Below are 20450 nucleotides of genomic sequence, written 5' to 3'. Positions count from 1 at the left end.
GGAACGACATTATCAAAAGCTTCAACTGCATGTTTTATATCTGAGCTGTGCATATGTCTTGTGCATTAAAGTTGACGCGGTTCAAAAGAAAAATCCCGAAAGCTCTCTTATCTAATCCCGAGATAATTTACAACCTTTGGTATAATGAGCCAAATGTCACGGTCTCTAATTACCGTTACCTCATTAAGTTGCACGACTGTTAATCGGCTCATTCCATGCGCATCGTAATACGGCATATTGAGCCAGAACAAGTTATCAATATGGGAATCGTAAACACTACCCCTAATATGTGTACTTAAGCATACACCCCAAAATTAAGGGGATATTAAGGGAGTTTATACTTAGAATATTCATCATGTTTGTTTTAGCCGATTTTGTTGTAGGATGCAAAATAGTTTGACTTGGAGATTAAATTCGAGATCGGCATGGGAAAGTTTGATAGCAGTACCTATAGCGCTCCAGCGTTGCCTTCAACCCCTCGAGAAAGAAAATTCATTCGGGATCCAATAAACTCTCAGGCTTTAATGAGTATTTTTAGATGTCGAGAAGCCCAAGCTAATTCATAAATTTCACATTTTTATTGCCCAATTATGAGAATTACAAGGAAGTTTTACGGGAAGGCTAAAGGCTATAAATCCATATAAAGCTCTAAAAATGATTTGGGACCTTTATTCACTTTATTTATGAACTCATCGAAGACAAGAATCTGCAAATTTTCAATAAGTTTAACATCATTTTAAATTTGAATGAGAAGCTAAGCAGGTAATAAGAAATCTAATTCAAATTTGAAGTTTTCGCGACAATCCGTGGGAAATATTTAATCTGGAAATTCTGTCTATTGAAACTTAATAATTGCATGCTCGGAAAAAGGGGGCTTTATTAAGCGCGGATATGAGATATAATGGTAGTGAATTCAGTTGTGCTCAAGTTATACTCGTGACTATACAGTTTTATTCCCGTTTGCCTGTCACATAAGTTTTGGGAAAAAGTTTCACTGACCATTGTGTACTGGGTCCAGTCAAAAGTTTTGTCAATGGCCATTCCCATTTTTACCAGTCACTTCCATAATGTCTTACATATCATATATCCGAAAGGGCATTTCCATTCCAGTTGGACAGTTGCCAAAACGAGAAATTGTCAAGATCTTTCGTTAGCGACAAACTACAATATTTCGAACCACTAGCGAATGCTACCACGAGTTAACTTATCAAAAAGGGGGCGACCACATAAACTAACCCAGGTTCCAACTAATACAATAGCAGAACGTGCTAACAATGGCATTGGACAACCTACCCGAGGACTTTCTCGCACTTTCCACGTTTCTCATTCTAAAGTTTCGCGATATATCTCAAGGAAATTATGAAATATAGATGAGATTTAACATTATTGGGCGGTGTTCTAATAAGGGGTAGATTGTGCCGAACCCCTACAACCCGGAACGAGCTTTTTCGACCATGGGAGATTTAGGGCAAACGCGCTGGGAGGGTTGAACACCGTTTGCCAGTTCTTAGGTCACCCGTAGTGGCTGCTTGTTCTCCAGTGATGCACCAGAGGTGGTGGATCATTTGAAGTACCAGTCAGCGGGGTGCTCACGGTTGTGAGCTGGAACGTGAGAAGTCCCAGCCTATAACGGGTTCAGATATGAAGGTTTACTCCCGGAGAAAAGGCCCTTACTCAAACAAAAATTAAATTTGTGCTCAACAAATACTGGAAAAATCTTCTCTTTCATGTTTTCGGAAAGAACATCTCTGAATTGCAGAAGATAATATTTCGCCCTTTATTAAGGACTTGGATGCACATCTTAGGACACACTTCAATCATCAATTTGCATCTCTCACCTTTGTAGTCTTTTTGATGGTTTTCTCTGGGTCTCAATAATCAAATATGTATGATTTTTTACCTGGTTTGTTCAGATCTTCAACTAAAAATTCAACTAAAAATTCGACAATAAAAATTCGCAAAAAAGCTGGAAATTTCTCGAATATCCCTTTATTATCTCCTAGTTATCCCTTATCGAGAATTGTTAAAAATCAGTATTGCGATTTTTAATGGTTGTATTACGATGCATATTACAGGTGAAAATTTGAATATCATGCATGAGATGGGAACATAGACTATACACGTAAGCGGATAAAGATTTTCTGGAAATATCCAGATTTGGTGCAGTTGGAATGGAATGTATTGAGGATTTGGGTAACTGCGCTCGGTATTCACATAATCAGGGGTTTTAAACAGCTTATTGACGTAAAATACATCAGGTGGAAATTAGAGTGTTTTTCGGTATACAGATGAATTAATCTCGTCAAAGTGTAGTTCAATACTTGAATTTACTTAAGCTAGGTGTACAGAACCTGTTGAACGTAGGGCAATAAATTTAGGCAAAACATGCTGCCTAAGACCAAAACTTCTCCCTCTAATATAGTAATATCTTGTAAAGGTCTCTGATTTATAGTCTTCAAATTTTAGTACTAAACTTTGGTCATTATCTAAAACTAAGGACATATTGTGAGCTACTTTGCTTAAAGACAGTATTGTCAGGCAGGTTTTTATAGGTCGTTTGAGTGTTTACATTAAAACTTTTAGAGCGTTTACTGAAAATTTACCCCTTTTATAGAGGCGTTTGGTGCCATTTATATGTTCATAATGGTAGAGATTACGAGGAGAGGTATTTTGATTTTAATTTAGGTCTACTGGTCAGAGTTAAACTTCGGCAATTGTTACCGTTGCTGTATACGTTTAATGAAATTTTAGGCCATTTTGGCAAATTGTTTTTGAGTGGAGTGGTACACCTTTGGACACACCAAAATATATCAAACATATCTAATATCAAATGCATAAGTAAACAATAGAATGCCTGCGCTCTCTTTGAATTGTTAGCCAGCATAAATCTTTCACACTCACATGTTTCATGTCAAGCATATAAATCGTTTAGCTATATATTTTTGTGTTGCTAAATGGATTTTCGTGTTACCATCGAATCTCAATTGACAACGAAACGAAGCCTCCATTTAATTAATTTTCGACAATTTCATGGTGCAATCCTGCTCTCGACAAGTATGGTACTGCGGCATGTTTCTGATGCCTCAACAGAAGTAAATTGTGTTTTTGGTAATTGATTTAGATAACACAAAGAGCACTGTCAAATCCAGGCTTTTATGACCTGGCGTGTGTTAAATTTTACTTCTGTTGCAATTCTATTGGTGGCGTTTTCACCTTCCTGCTAAAGTTTGAGTCAGAAATGCGTCCAATTGCAATAATGATCCGAAGACGGTTATTTAATTGATATTGGAACCAGAGTTTCGCCTAAATTAAAGTATACAACGAGGTTTTTTTATTATCCAAATAAGTTTGTAATCTAAGAATTTTAAGTAAAATATTTACTTACATGTTTGTTTATCACATGATTGTCATGTGGCATATCATACTTACTTGCTGTACTGGAGACAATCAACCATTCACCAAAGGAGGTTACGCAAGACTGATGAAAAATTATACTTTAAAAAATATTTTAGTAGAATTAGCATCATTGCTTTAAATGCAAACACCTCGCATATTTTTTAATTTTTCACATCCACTGAATTTTACGAACCTATACTGTTCAAGGGATTTTTAATTAATATCTAGATAATTATTGATTTTTCTCTAGTCAGCGTCTTCCTAATTGACACTTGATTATTTGAATTTTGGAAACCGTCCGATATACAGGCGCACTCGGAAGTTTGGCTAGAAAGGGCATAATGTTTTAAAAACTCTCATGGGGGATGAGCTTTAGGTTAATGGAGAGTTAGAGAGTCGTTTAAATAGGGAAATAATTGCAGATTTACGAGACTGCTTTAAAGTATCTTTCGTTTTCTTTTTAATTTGTGTCGGACCAGATACTGCGTTAAAAATCAATTTTGATATAGTTAGTTCGTGCCTGTTGGTTTTATTTTGACAAATTTACTATCTCTATCTTCAATTTCCTTAAATCAAAAAATCGATTTGGGTTATTCTAGCTTAACTTTGGACTAGTCAATCAAATAACATTTAATTTAAAAAATTAGTAATATTTTTTTATTTTTGAAAATTAAAAAAATTCAAGTGAAACAAAGGAATGACACTAAAGAATATCGTCATTTTATCACTACAAGTCATCTGTCCTTCCCTCCTTCTGTTTACTTCCTCCCTTTTCACCCCCTCTTTTTTAATTGCTTATTATTGATTTCGCTTATTTAAAAGGCAGCTGACTGACTAGCCCAACGACATGGAAAATAAAGCAAGAAAATATATCGCCTTTCTGACGTTTTATTCCTGTTTCACCTGTCATATGCTGTGTAATGGAAAGCAGGCAATTTCTATCTGCAGTTTCCATGTTCAATTTAAGGACAAACTGCGTTAACCCGATGCAATTATTTCTTTCAACTTTTGTATTTATGTAGTACTAAGAAATGGAATAAATTTATTTGAAAACATGGGCGGGACGGCTATATACAATCCCCTTCACAAAGCGTTGCGTGGAGAAGGAAAAGGAAACGGAGCATTCAACCCATTGTAATGTCATTATGACGCCCTTAACAGCGTGAAATATTTGTGGCTTACTTCTTACACCCTTATTTAGCCATATAACATCAGGCACGTTTGCATGCACATTCGCTACCCTGCTATGATCATAAACAAGCCCTTTCCTCAAACACAGGTCTAAGCCCACCCTGCCCCCCCCCCCCCCCACCTCCACCGGTAGCCAGGAATTTAACAAGTTGCTCTAAGTAAACGATGCTTAATAACGGCAATTAAAAATTAGCAGGTGCTGACTTGAGAAATTGTTTCCTGCTACTTTTTCTTAAAACTTTCCCGGTAATAATTAGTCCTTGTCGTCCCGTTTTTATACAGCACGTTTGAAACTAATTCGACTGCTCGAAAGCACTGAATGAATTAATACGATGGTGCAACTCTATGTGTAATTTCCCCCCAAATGATGCGAAATTCAGACTAGGAAAACTCATTATAGGTGTGCATACGGTTCCACGATCAAATCTCATTGTCTAAGTTCACCCCATGAAATTGAACATTTTATTTTTTATCCGGTCTGCCTCTTTCTATTACCTTGTCCCCTGTAATGAGATTCTACCTTTTCCACTGTCGTTGGAGCATCCGCTGAAATAGTTTTTCCTCCTTTTTTTCTCTAATAACGTGATTATCATTGCTAACCAATTTTTTTGCCGCAGGAGTATTTTACATCTCATCTGTCCTTTATCTGCAGCCCCCTCCGTTGCTTGTTCAATTCGATGACCCCATCGTAAAAAGATGGACGCCTTTCTCGTCCGCATCTGCTCGCCAATATTTGTCCCAATTCATCAGCCACCTTAAAACAATATTTAATTATAATTTATGAAGATTTGAGTAATAAATTTTAGCAGCTGAAGCCTCTCATCGATTTTGTGCAGAACCTATTCTCAATACTGTCATACCTCATTAAACGTGTTTTTGTTTCTAAAGCTAATAAATCCGTTAAAATCGATTACTTTGTACCGCAATACAGCAATGTGAATAAATTAAATACACTCGATTTCAGGGTGAATTTTAATTTTGCGGACCCCAATTTAGAGCTCATGGGTTTAAAAAGAAGTGTCTGAAACTCCATACTACTTATTAGAATAGCCGCCCTTTGTTTGAGGTAACCGCCCTTTAATTAAAGCAGGTTAAAACTATGACTCCTTTTTCAAACCAGGGCATTAGCATTGGCAATGAACTTTCTCAATTTAACCGTGGAGCTCTTTTTGTGCAGCTAGGACTTTTGACGATTTCTCATTTTAAAGCTTATGATTCTCTGTAATCATAAATTCCATTTTGTCTCTTTTTGGTAAAAGGTTCCTGTTTGAATCAAACCGTTTTGTCCTGATGCTCGTTCTGGATTGCAGTAATTCGCTCTGGAAGTTCCTTTCAAACTCTCTCCAGATTTCAAATTTACACAAAGAGTCACTTGTCCCTTTTTTCGCTCCAAAAAAAGGAGGACGTACTTCTGGACGAAACACCTGTTAAAGTTTAATTAGGTGTTCTACCCAAAAATATGTTTACTTAGTGGGTTTCGGAGATATTGAAGTTCCGGATTGTGGTAACACGCTATGGAAGTGGTTCGTGTTTCCTTAATTTCCTCGCAATGACTCGATTGTCCGATTTTGCAACAGAAAGTAGAGCTTGGTTTGCTGCTGAACTTTTGAGTTGCCGCCTGTAAAGTTTAATTGTACCCGAAAATATGCTTACTGACAAGGCAAGCTTTTGGAGGTCGAAGTTTTGGAGCTGCTTGAACTCTTCAAGCTTCCTCCAAAAAAAGCCATCGGAATTTTTGAAATTGCCCAATTTTAACCCAATTTAATCGACTTCCTGTCTTTTATGGTTACCAAGATACCCTGAATTGGGCTAAAAAAACGGACACCTTTGACAATATTACGTTAAGATAAACGCGCTGCATAGCTAACATGGCACTTTGGAACCGTCTTCGAGATTTTGTCGTTTTTGGCTATGAAGAGAAGGAAAATGCAGAATTTCCATAAACTGAATGAAACATATAAGTAAATCAACCTCAGCCAGAGGTTTATTAACGTTGCTTGATCTTACATACCGACTTGCACAATATTACCCACAGGTCGCTTTACGGATATTCCGGGATATTAGGAATTTACTGAAACGAGCGTAATTTACCAACGAATTTATCTGCCAATACAGTTACTTTAATTACTCATATAAATGTAACGAAAATGTTGAATTATTTCAGTCATAATTCACCGTGCATGTGACTCTAATGGCTAGGACTGGGCACATATCGCGTTCAAACATAATGTACTTTAATTAATTATTATTATCACGTGAATCTAGACGTAGGAAGGTCAGGCCGAGGGAATCTAAAAAAGGACATCTGATCGGCCTTTATTTGGGTCAGAAAAATTTTCACCTTAACGCGAGTGTGGTCTCATTTCGGTGCTGATCCAAAATATAAAAGAAACGACGTTAAGTTGGAGATAAATTCTTATTTGGATTCATTTTGGCGCTCTTTGAGGTAATTAAAACGAAAGAAGATAAGGTCGTGGCCCTTATCAGAGAGGGAAGAAGGGCATACGGTTGACTGTTAATTGCGCTGTGGTTCTGTAAAACAGGAACTAGTCAGGGCTGTCGTATCGTACGCTCTGCTCGGCAGGAATCAGACCAGACGGATTCGGGATCTCGTCGAGTGTGGTGTGGCCATTTTATACAGGGCGAAGCGAAGTTTCGAAGGCTACGCGCGCGTGAGTTGTCATGTGCAACGTCTTCGGGATATAACTATGCCCGTGTCAGTGTTTTTGCTTCTAGTTATCTCTTCTATGTATTTGGGATTTGGAAGTGAAGCGCAAACCCAAGATTACCAGCGGCTGGATATTTTCGGTATGATGTTGCTCTCAATCCCAATTTTTTGCTGCCCTTTGCGTCGCAAGAAAACTTTTTGCACTAATTAGACTCCAGGCCAGAGCTCTGCCGAAAAAACTGTTAACCCCGATAAATTACCGAACTTTTATTAAAAATGATTTCTTATGAAAATTTCATGTTAAGTTGAGCCGATATTGACGCGTGACAAGAAGATTAATAAGGGTGTTCTCTGCAGACGCGCCTGTACGTATTTTTAGGCCGAAAAGGTTCAATGGAACTATTAAAACATGAATCGATTTATGTTTATTTAGATCATCAAGCTTGATTGGCTTTTGTTATTGTGTTTGTTCCATTCCCTGTACCAGAGGCAGCGGTAATAATTGTTATTACTCTAAATTACCACATACGCGATCGTAATGATTAAAGACTAGATAATATATGGAGATTTCGCCTAGTCTTGGATATCCAGACATTTCGCATTCAGGCTTGGGAAAGCCCTCACAATGCGAGGCTTTGCAATGAAAAATATCTCATCGATTTTTTTGAAAGATTCCTTCAATGGTGGAATTTCTTGGACGTTGATTTGGATGCCGGGCGAGGAGAAACATCAAAATTATGTAGGCATTTTCGAATATCCTGCAAAGATTTGTGCGATACTTGAAGTCAAGTTTTAATTGAAACTTCAAATTAAATACTAACCGCTAATTCGTTCCGCAATAGTTCCCTTTAGAGCAGACTAAGGCCTCTCCAATTACAACTGCACAAATGGCTAGTGTTTTCAGCTAAATAGGTTAATACTACATAGTGCGTCCGAAATTGGAGGTGGATGATGTATTGGGATCTTGGAGGCCACAAGAATTACAAACAAAGTCGGCTAAATGGGAACAGTTTTAAGCAATTCTGTCGGTAACGCAAAGGGAAAAGTGGGGTTCTAAACTAGACATTTTTTTGAAAGATTTTAAGCAGGCCAAAATTTTGCATTTTCCACAATCCATACATTTTTTGAGGATAATTTAAATCTTTAGAAACTCTTTTTAGGCAGCTTTTTAACATTATGGGGTCATCATTTTTCTAGCGTTAGGCCCCATTGATCACCGCAAATGTTTTTCTTATGCCTTTCGAATCTTGAAGTTTCGTTTCCTAGTCAAAACTGACCATGCTACCAGATGTTAACTTAATGTGTTTGTCACTTGAGCTTACGGAATATTCAAATGAAAAAAAAAATTCAGGACATTTGTCTTTTAAATTTATCCACATTTTTTCATGCCAAAAAAATGGTTTTTTTCACATCCAGAGGTCGAAAATGCAGACCTTCAGATTATAATGCACTAAAAGAACAAAGATGATAAATACATGGCCCTATATGAATCTTTGTCTGATTTCGACAGTATATAGAGATAGTACTAAAATGAACTTAAAAATGCGTTTTCTCATATTTAGGTCATGAAAATGCGACTTATCTCACAATTTTAGTTAATCTGTGATAAGAATTTTTTAGTAATAATCTGACAATTTTCTAAAAATCTTTCGATAATCACCAACAATCAAGAAGTATAAAATTCGTGAGAACTGCAGATTGGATTTCTAAAACTACAAGAGCCTTTACCGGTTGAATGGCCTTGATACTGGGAGTGATCGATTGGATGTTAAGCAGTGTTGAGCACTTAAAAAGTGGTCGGTTGAATCGTCCGTGTCTCGAGCCCTCTTGGATTGTAATTAAAAAAAAATGACAAATTTAACCTAAATTAAATAAAATTCTCAGTTGGCAGTATTACAATTCAAAGTGTTTATCTAAATTTCCTTAGAATTGTTAAAAATTCCCCCATCAAGCTGGTTTGAAGTGCTTTAAAATTACGTGAATAACATTAATGTGAACTTGAAAAGAATAGCTTAATACTTCGGGGATCCTAATTCAGAGAATTGGACCATTATGAATTGATTTACTTATACAGGATGTCAATTTGAAATCTTCCCACCTTTATTATCACGTAGCGGGACAGATTTTTAAAAAATTGCCGGAACACGTTGATTTTGTTATAGAGGGGGAACAATTTATATGTAAAATTGACTACGCCTCTTTTAACCTTCTATCTCGTAAAGCTTATTTAAAATATATATAAAAATATTATCTTATATGATAAAGAGGGTTAAGTGATATATCATTTTAAAGGGCTTTTCATTCTTTATACGTTAGTACCTCATTTGTTACATTGGCCTGTTGCGTTATCAAGTTAGGCGTGTTTGGTCATTCTAAAATCATTTTTCGTATTAGTGACTTGATAGCGTTGAAGCAAAAATTTTGTTATTCAAACATATCTTATGATGAGGAAAATGTTGTAATAAATCAATTTACTAACCCATTAACTTATTGTTTGTCGAGACGACCATAAGAAAACATGTATTAATCTCTGAAGCAAATGTTTATCAATCTGATAAAATTCCTCAGTCCTCGAAAAAAAAACATCTACATATGTAGAATATGAAGTTTTTTATTCTTTATTTTTGTTTGTAATGGAATGTAGTTTCGATAAATTTTGATATTGTCTTACATGGAGAATAATATTTATTTACCTGTGGTACCGGTCGATGTTAATAGGTATTCAAATCAGTTAAAATTTATTGCGATAACTTGTGTGTTATTGTGAGTAATTTAAAAAATGGTATATGCAATTCAGCAAAGAAATGAAATTATTTTAATTTATGGGGAGCAAGGAAGAGGCGCAAAAAGAACAGCGGAAGTTTTTAATGCTAGAAATCCTAATTTTAATGTGAGTACGTTTTGGACTTACCACACAGTTGAAATCTGAAGCACAACAAAAAATGCAATATTAATTCCTGCAAAAAAGTTTTGAAAATCTTCGAAACAGCTAGGGTTTTGAATTAATTTCGACTCTAAGCAGAGGCGTGCACAGTTGAAAACTGAAACACAAAAAATTCAATATTAATTCCTGAAAATATAAGAAAATATCTTCGGAACACCTATATGTAGATTCGAATTAATTCCGATTTGAACCAAAGACGTGCTCAGTTCAGATCTAAAACACAAAAAAATTCGATATTAATTACTGAAAATATAAAAAATATCTTCGAAACAACTATAGTTTCGAATTAATTCCGCATCGAACCAGAAAGGCCCATTGTTTAGACCTGAAACACGAAAAAATACAATATTAGTTCCTAAAGAAATTAAAAAAAAAACGAAACAATGAACGTTTCGAATTAATTTCGCCTTAAATCAAAAGCGTACTGAATTTAGACTTGAAACAGAAAAAAATCAACATTAATTCCTAAAAATACAAAAAAATGTCTTCGAAGTAATTATAGTTTCGAATTAATTCCGCCTTGAATCAGAGGCGCACACCCTTGAGACCTGAAATACGAAAAAATTCAATATTAGTTGCTGAGGAAATTGGAAAAAAAATCGGAACAACGAAGGTTTCGAATTAATTCTGTCTTGAACCAGAGGCGTACTCATTTTAGACTTGAAACACAAAAAAAATTAATATTAATTCCTGAAAATACAAAAAATATCTTCGAAGCAGTTATAGTTTTGAATTAATTCCGTTTTAAACCAGAGGTGCACACCGTCGAGACCTGAAGTAAAAAAAAATCTATATTAGTTCCTAAAGAAACAAAAAAAAACGAAATAATAAAGGTTTCGAGTTAATTCGGATTTGAATCAGAGACGCACACCGTTCAGATCTGAAACACGAAAAAATTCAACATTAGTTTCAAAAAAATTTTAAAAAGTTGATACAACGAGGATTTTGAATTGATTCCGACTCGAACCAGGGGTGTACTCAGTTCAGACCTAAAGCACAAAAACATTCAATATTAATACCTGAACGAAAATCTTGAAAACGGCGAGGCTTTCGAATTAATTTCGACTCGAAGGAGAGACATACACAGTTGAAATCTGAAAAAAAATTAATCTTCGAAACTGCTTAAGTTGCGATATTATTTTTCAGCCACGTCCAAAGACGGTCCTAAGTACCTTTGCAAAAAACCAGAATTGTAAACGATTTCGATTTCCAACCACAATTCTAATTACGTAGTTCTCATTGACCTGATAAAACTTAACTGTGAACCACAAGGAAGAAGAATCAGAACTCACCGCCGAGGACCAAAAGCGTGAACTAGACTCAAGTCACCAATATCCACGTTCACTCATGAAATAAGAGTTAATCGCCACTCACTTGCACTCACTAAGTCATGGATATATTATACGAACGGCGTACCTCACGAGTCTTTAGAACGAAAGAAAACCAAATTATCCCGATTATTAATGCAGCGCGCATTATGAACATCTTGTTCATCGTCGGCCCAACATTCGAGTGAATCACCAACGAAATGATATCGGGTACGAAAACGTACAAAAACTTTACAACCTGCCTTTTCTAAAGGTACAGCTGATTGGTCTTGGAAACGATACTCGATGGGAAGTAACATGCCATGTTTTCAGATTTAGTAAAATGGGGGAAAAGTTGCGAATTCTAGGCAGTAGTTTCATTATGCACACGTACCTTACATTTCCTGTTGCGAAGAGAACTTGATGGAAAAATAAGTCTGAGATTTTTCGAGAACAATAATAATTTAGAGTTTCATACATCGTGTTCGTAACTGATTTATATACATACACAGGGTGTAACAAATTCCAGACTATGTATGGGGATCTCGGAAACGGAAAATCCAAATTTTCGGTTTTTATCGGATATTTCCGAAAGTACTCGGATTTTTAAAAATTCGCAAATAGATTATGGCTGAGCGCCAAAATACGCAACTTTGCCTCCATTTAACCGACTTTGTATCTCTTACCGTTTCCGAGATCCCCATACATAGACTCGAATTTGTTACACTCTATGTAATAAAGATAAAGCCACGGCCAACGTTTTGTCTCAATCTGTTAAAACTTAACAACTTGGAGGGCTGAATGATGTATGTGATCTACTAAATTTAATTCTCTTATGAACAATAGCCATAAGTATCGTGTCCGCGATCCTGCAGGGTCAAAGTTTTTTCTACCAAATTACCCGGAATTTGCAATTTTTATTAATAATACGTTTGCGGATAATGTACTTGACACTCTTAAAAAAACCTTGGAAATCGTTAGAGTTGCTTCTGGAAGCGCCAAAATGAACAAATAATTTCGGCTCAAACCAGTTAACACTTAAAATACAAGAACAATGAATTTAATTTCCTAAATTATAATTAAAAATCTTGAATCTGTGTTGACCGTGGGCACCACCATTGAGATCGTGGAGCTTTGGAAAGGTTCTTTTCGGACCTTCATTTTCGACACCAAAAAATTGTAAAAATTAGGGACCAAAATGATTCTGTATCTCGGAAACAAGAACAAATATTGCCAAACAATTTTCGTTTCGAGCTAACTCGATAATTAGTTTATTCTGTATTTCGAATATCTTGTTTCTCATGCTACCACTCAGCTAAATCATTTAAGAATCGACATCTTTTACAAAAGTGCAAGTCATGAGACGAATGACAACAACGATACAATGGCCTTTAAAAATTCAAATAGCTTCGCGCATTTTTTGGGAACGTGCAGCTCATCGGTCTAACCATGGAAACGATATGCGAGACGAAATAATTTACTGCATGTGTGTGTTTAAGGAACAACATATAAATAGTGGCAAAAATGACTCAGAGTGATCACCAACAGAGAAAATAAAATTAAGTAAGGTTAAATTTGATGCATTTATTAAACACCGATTATTTGTCGCAAATAAACCTTCTGGTATTATGATGCTTTTGGAATCCTGCCAAAAAAAACTGTCATTTCGCAGCCATTGAGAAAAGAGATTTCAGTTCCTATTTATTTTCGACACAGTACGCACTGCACTGCCTGATCTCACGTCCGCCTATGGTTTTTTTCTTTTCAGTCGTCGAAATTTTTATTTCCATTCAACTTGAACTCGTTCCAAGCATGCTACTCAGCGATTGTGCGATTTTTGCCCGTTTTCAACCGAGCACAATCTAAGCAAAATAATATCAAAATTTATCGAAACAGTATTCCATCACAAACAAAAATAGAGAATAAAATAATTTATATTCTACGTAGATGTTTCTTTTCAAGGACCGAGGAAATTTATTAGATTGACAAACATTTGTCTCACAAGGAGATGCTAAGGTGTTCCACTCAGGGATATGGTCCATACATTGCAGATGTGTAAACGAGTATATATGATACGATTTTTAAACATTTCAATTTTTATATTCTTTATGAAATTGATTAAACATTTTATTTTTATTAAACAATCAAAAAAAATAAGAATATTGTACAATTCTTAATTGTTACAAACTTTAGGATGATAATTATCGCAAAAACATACAAAACATAAAATAACTCGACACCTTCTACAACATACACTCACTTTCACATGAAATGCACCACCCAGTAATAATAATAATTAAGTCTTGTAATTTTGGCAAAATAATGCTTCATAATAGAGTATCAAATGATCAGACTTTCAGTTAAAAGGTACAACATTTGATAATGAAAAAATTAATAATAAGTGACATCGCCTCGTACGGCAATGCAAGCACGTACTCTTCGCGGTATGCTTTGCAACAAATGATCAATATCTTCCTGGGGTATTTCATTCCATGCTACCTCAAAATGATGTCGTAGGTCCTCCACATTGTTTGGAGGCTTCGGTAAATTTCGAAGACGGCGACTCATCATATCCCAAAGATGTTCGATGGGCGATAGATCCGGTGACCGTGCAGGCCAAGACAGTATTTCCAATTGTGCTTCTTCCAGGTATCGTCGAGAAATGTTCGCACTATGTGGTCTTGCATTATCTCGTTGGAAAATGCCATTTGGTAAAGTTTGCATGAAAGGTACTAATACTGACCTCAGAACATTGTCAATGTAGCGACGTGCGTTTAGGGTGCCTGGAACGAACACAAGAGAATATCTTCGGCCAACACATATCGCACCCCAGACCATAACACTAGGTGTTAAAGCTGTGTGGCGCCTTTCCGAAAATTGCAAATTTCTTCCTTCACCTCGGTATCGTCTGACTCTTATACAACCATCATTGATCCATAAACAAAATCGCGACTCGTCACTGAAGACGATATTGTTCCACCCATGATTCCAATCAATTCGTTCTTGACACCAGGCCAATCTGGAAGCTTGGTGTTGGGCGGTTAGTGGCAGTCGTAGATTTGGGCGGTATGAATGCAGGCCAAAAGACGAAATTCTTCTGTAAGCTGTTGCCATCGACACCCGACGATTTAGAGCTCCCATCCAATCTACTGCAACAGACATTGTTGTTTGAAATCGATCACCAATGGCCATCCGTCTAAGAAGTCGATCTTCACGTGCGTTGCTGCTACGGGGAGGACGTCCAGCTGGACGATGTCGCTGAACCCTTTCTTCAGACCACGAAGACCATATTCTCGCAATCGTGGTGTGGTTCCGATTCATTCTTCGGGCAATCTCACGAAAAGAAAGTCCACCCTCCTTCATGCCGATAATTCGCCCTCTATCAAAAACCGAAACGTGGGAAAAATTTCGACGCTGTCTCACTGGGGGCATTTTGAGATGTCTTGTTCACAGTTCAACAACAAAATAAACTGATATTTCCATGTAAATATTATTTTATTTATTTACAATTGAATAAAAATCTAATAGGTCGATGACAAAAAAACCACTAGCATTCTTTCTTTTTTACTGAAAGTCTGATCATTTGATATTCTATTATGAAGCATTATTTTGCCAAAATTACAAGACTTAATTATTATTACTACTGGGTGGTGCATTTCATGTGAAAGTGAGTGTATAAACGAATCATTTTTACATACACTTGGGGTTTTTAATTCCTCAATTGGAAAACATACGATATTAACATTAGAAAATATCTGTTGCTCTTCACAGAGCTTCCATTCATGATGAACTGCACGGGTGTTCAGCCATTTTCTAACACATCTACTTGAACGGGGCAAGTTTGCGTCTTGCTTGCTGTCTCACCCCAGATACAAGGGGGGCACAGTTGGTTGGCAGTGCCGAGGTGAACTGTATCTCTTTTGTGTATATCTTATTTTCGTTCGAAGGACCACAGCTTATTTGGCGCTGAACCAATGCAGAACAAACACACTTGATAACAAAACACTTATTTTTATTTAACTAAATGTCCAACACTACTGCACAAGTGACAAAAGTCATAACAAAGTGTAAAGTTAGGGTAAACTAGAGAACCACAAGCGACCATCGGTTATCAAGAACCTTTGACGATCGGGAGTTTTTTGGAACAGGGCAAATGTTATGTTTTAATTGAGAGCAGTATTGAGATCCTACTAAGGCTGTAGGAGTATAAAAAGAGAGTTGGAGAGGTGTTGAAGAGGCGTTGTGTGTTGTGTGAGAGACTATATGAGACTGTTTGAGACCGACTCAAAAACTTAATTTTCCCACCGAACATGAACCTCATCTTGTCCATATATACAGTGACTCGCATTAATATTCGGACACTATGGTATTTGTGGAAATATTAAGTTTTTTGCTAACTTATTATTAAGTAACAGTATTTATTGCGTAATCATTAGTTACAACCATGTTTCTAGTATATGTAAATACATTTTTGATTTTTGAAATTAAATTATATACAAAGATACTATCGAACAAAGAAAACAAGGCATAATTTTACTGTCGCAAAAATATTCGGACACGGAATGCGGTGCGGTGCAATGCAGGTAAAAAATAATAGAAAAACACTGTATACAGACTTTTTTATGATCGTAAAAGATTAGAGATGCATTCAAGACTCAATTTTCTTGTTAGTTCAGGTTAGAAGTTAGCGTTGAAGGCAAACTTATAACTTACTAAAATTCATATTATGGGGCGAAAAGGCAAAAATATTTCTTTTGACGTACGACAATTAATTATTTTTCATCACGCTAAAGGCAGATCTTATCGAGAAATCGGTAATTTGTTAAGTGTAAGTAAAAGTACAGTTGGTGATATAATTAGAAGATTTGTTCAAGAAGATCGTATTGAATCAATTCCGCAAAAAGGACGACCGAAACTTATTGATGAACGTGAAAGGCGTAAAATTATTAAACAAATTAAAATAAACCCTGGACTGAGTGCTCCTAAATTAACAGCTGATTTACTAGAGTACAGTAGCAAAAAAGTGCATCCTGACACAATTCGGAGATTATTAAAAAAAGACGGGTACAACGGAAGAGTAGCCCGAAGAAAGCCATACATATCGGAAGTCAATCGCAAGAGACGTCTCGCCTTTGCTCATGAATTCGTTGTGAAACAGAAAACATACTGGGAAAGCGTTATATTTGCTGACGAAAAAAAATTCAACATTTTTGGATCCGATGGTCGCAAAATGGTATGGCGCAAAAAGAATGAAGAGCTAAAAATTAATAATCTCAGGCCTACTGTGAAACACGGCGGAGGGAGTATAATGGTTTGGGGCTGCATCTCAGCTGCAGGAGTAGGCGAATTAGTATTTATTGAAGGAAATTTAAATAAAGTTATGTACTTGGATCTTTTAAAACAAAATTTACTAAAAAGTGCTGAAAAATTAGGTATACGCGACAATTTTAAATTTTACCAGGACAACGATCCAAAACATAAGTCGCGTTTAGTCTAAGAGTATTTATTATATAATTGTCCTAAAGTATTAAATCCTCCTGCACAATCACCTGATCTCAACCCCATAGAAAATCTATGGGAATTTTTAGACCGTAAAGTCCATAGTAAGCCAATCAACTCCAAAAACGAGTTAAAACAACGATTAGTTGAAGAATGGCATCGCATACCTGAAGATTACATAAAAAAAATAATTGAAAACATGCCAAAACGGCTAGAACAAGTTATACAATATAAAGGCAATCATACGAAGTATTAATTTGTTTATATGTTTTTTGTTTATATTAATTTTCCTCACAAATATTATGTTCCTGGTATGTGTCCGAATATTTTTGCGACAGTAAAATTATGCCTTGTTTTCTTTGTTCGATAGTATCTTTGTATATAATTTAATTTCAAAAATCAAAAATGTATTTACATATACTAGAAACATGGTTGTAACTAATGATTACGCAATAAATACTGTTACTTAATAATAAGTTAGCAAAAAACTTAATATTTCCACAAATACCATAGTGTCCGAATATTAATGCGAGTCACTGTATGTAGGTTTTTCTCCGTTGTCTAGGGGTTTATTAATTGGAGCTTCGGCAATTGTGCTTTAGGGATAGTTAGGGATCTTTCAATGATAGCCACGTTAACTTAACGATATGAATATATTAGATAAAAACTGAGTAAAAAAGCGCGGGCACGACCCCTGAGTCTTCAGTCCACCAGGAAGCCAGGAAAAAGAGAGCGATCCGCTTTCTCCCTAGCCTTAAGTATGAACATCCATGATCGTAAACCATGGGCGTACCATCTAAACAATACTTGAAGGCATTGGGACAGCCCTCCGCACGGAGCCGCTGCGTCCACATCTGGCACCCAGCCCTTGGCGAAGACCTCGCCAAAGGGAACCAGCATTGTACTTCCCATGCCAACAGAGCATTGTGGAAAAAACCCAGGGTACCGGGTAATGCCAACCATGGGCGTACCTTAAGGGTAAATCGCCCTCATGCCCTAATCCTTAATCCTAACTTATAGCAGGATATCTACAAACTATGTACACTAAGCGGTCTGACAAGAGGATCCCACATATATTTTTACCACCTCATAGTCATACCAATTAGTGTGAATTATTAGTGCAGGGGAATAAGGATTGCTTATCAATACGGTGCCATGAAGGTGTGAGAAAAATGATGGGTGAGAAAAGTTATGAGCGTGGGAAGAGTGTGGAATGTGTATGCATTTGGATAATGTAAACACTGCCCTTAAGGGTGATTAAAAAGGGTTTACGTTGGCAAAGATAGAAATTTATTATTAGGTTAAGATGTATTTTCCCAACACTACTTACAAAATACTTGATCACGCGAAATCACGTTTAACGTTTATGAATGTCTATGCACGAATTTTTGAGTAAAAGTTTCGCTTTAAATATTCTTTGAATGAGTAAATATGCGAAAAAAAAAGTGAGAAATTAATTTAAAAAAAAACGACTAATATGAGATTCGAATCTATATCTGCACTATTCACAACCATTGATATTTACTAGACTACGTTATAGACTACGCCCACTATTTCAAAAGTATTGAACTTACACGGTATATAAGGCAGCATCGAGATTTCAAACGTCTTTTCCTCCTTATTCTTTGAGAGTTAGAGGCTAATATTACAGGAATATACTATATCGGGTGAATCAAAAAGGTGGCTTTTTTTTTTAAACTTAGAAAGTTGAAATTTGGAAAGAAGCTTTATGATAATAGAGCCGATTGATTGACATTAATGACGTTTATCTAGCACTTCCGGTTTAACCGGAAATGACCTCATCTTTCAATTTTTAAATGTAATACCCTATAACTTTTTTCTTTTTTGGAATCTAGAGGTCATTTTTAATCTAAAAATATGTCATAAAAAAAATTTTGTGTGTGTTTTTTTCATGTCGAGCTACGCCACTGAGGTGTACATATTAGACATAATTTTAGGTCAGAATTACTGGGAAAAATACTATAATAATTTGTCATTTTATTGAGTACTTTTTCCTTTATCAGCTATTAAAGGTATTTAAATTGCTTATAAAATAATGGGTGTTCCAAATTCGATGTTCTATCATGGCTATCTTTTAAATGGTAAGAGTTACAGGGTCAGTTAAATTAGAAAAAATGTGCCAAATTTAATGCTCTTGTTAGAACTGAAAACAATGTTGCCAAATGATCTTTAGTTTCCGAGTTATTATGAAAGATCTAAAATTTGGTAAAACTTAATTTTCTAAATGAATCAAAAACTAAAGATTTTGCAGTAAAATGTTTCATTCAAAAACTTCATAGTTTCCTTATGTCTACAAACTAGTAAATTTCAAAATTTTAAATATTGCTTAGTTTTTGAAATAATGAGAACAACTTGACTTTTTTAAATGCGGATCTGTATATTTTTTGGCAATTTCTAAAAGTCCTTAGAAACCTCTTTACAATGATGTATCACACGATATATTTTTTTATGTTTTAGGTCAAAAAAAGGATTCTGCATTTTTTTCTTAATAAGCTATGCAGGTCCTAGAGTTCTAAGTAAAAAATGCAATTATTATGTTGCTTAAAAATGTTATGCAGGCAAATAAATGATCAATTAAGTCATAAAAAATTAATAATAAATTAGCATAAAAAACATCATATGATACATAATTGTAAAGGGGTTACTGAGGACTTTTAAAAATCGCAAAAAATGTACAGATTGATATTTAAAAAACTTAAGTTGTTGTCATGATCTCAAAAACTAAGCAATACATAAAAGTTTGAAATTTACTAGTTTGTAGGCTTAAGAAAACTCTGAAGTTTTTGTATGAAATATTTTACTGAAAAATCTTTAGTTTTCGATTCATTTAGAAAATTAAATTTTACCAAATTTTAGATCTTTCATAATAACTCGGAAACTAAAGATCATTTGGCAACATTGTTTTCAGTTCTAACAAGAGTATTAAATTTGGCACATTTTTCTAATTTAACCGACTCTGTATCTCTTACCGTCTAAGAGATAGCCATGATAGCATATCGGATCTAGAACACCCTGTATACTCCTTTACACATCTGCAAAGTATGGACCACATCCCTAAGTGGAACACCTTAGCATCTCCGTGTCAGTGATTAATGCATCTTTTCTTGTGATGGTCGTCTCGACAAACAATAAGTCAATAGGTTAGTAAATTGGTTTACTACAACAATTTCCTAATCATAAGACATGTTTGAACAATAAACTCTTAGTTTCAACGCTATCACGACGCCAACAGGAAAAATGATTTTAGAGCGATCAAAGACGCATAACTTGATAATGCAACAGGCCAATGTAACAAATGAGTTACCAACAAGTAGAGAATGAAAAGCCCTTTAAAATGATGTGTCACTTAACCCCCTTTACCATATAAGATATTTGAGAGGGTGACTCTATGGGGCAAAGGGTTGAAAAAGGCGCAGTGAATTTT

At 35.6% G+C, this 20450-nt stretch overlaps 2 protein-coding genes across 2 annotated transcripts in view; both read left to right on the top strand.

The window, feature by feature from the left end:
• Positions 1 to 20450, top strand: part of Srp72 (signal recognition particle 72) — a 257370-nt gene that overhangs the window by 53544 nt on the left and 183376 nt on the right. The gene's annotated exons all lie outside the window — the stretch shown is intronic.
• Positions 7157 to 20450, top strand: part of LOC136417306 (uncharacterized) — a 132732-nt gene continuing 119438 nt past the window's right edge. Inside the window, exon 1 of the mRNA XM_066402950.1 lies at positions 7157 to 7395. Coding sequence (XP_066259047.1) covers positions 7296 to 7395 — 100 coding nt within the window. The 5' untranslated portion in view covers positions 7157 to 7295. The remainder of the gene's footprint in view (positions 7396 to 20450) is intronic.

This window comes from Euwallacea similis, chromosome 27 (assembly GCF_039881205.1).
Source record: "Euwallacea similis isolate ESF13 chromosome 27, ESF131.1, whole genome shotgun sequence".
In the NCBI taxonomy this organism is placed as follows: Eukaryota; Metazoa; Arthropoda; class Insecta; order Coleoptera; family Curculionidae; genus Euwallacea; species Euwallacea similis.
The sequence above is the reverse complement of the archived record's forward strand: the minus strand, read 5'-3'. Positions and strand labels throughout refer to the sequence as shown.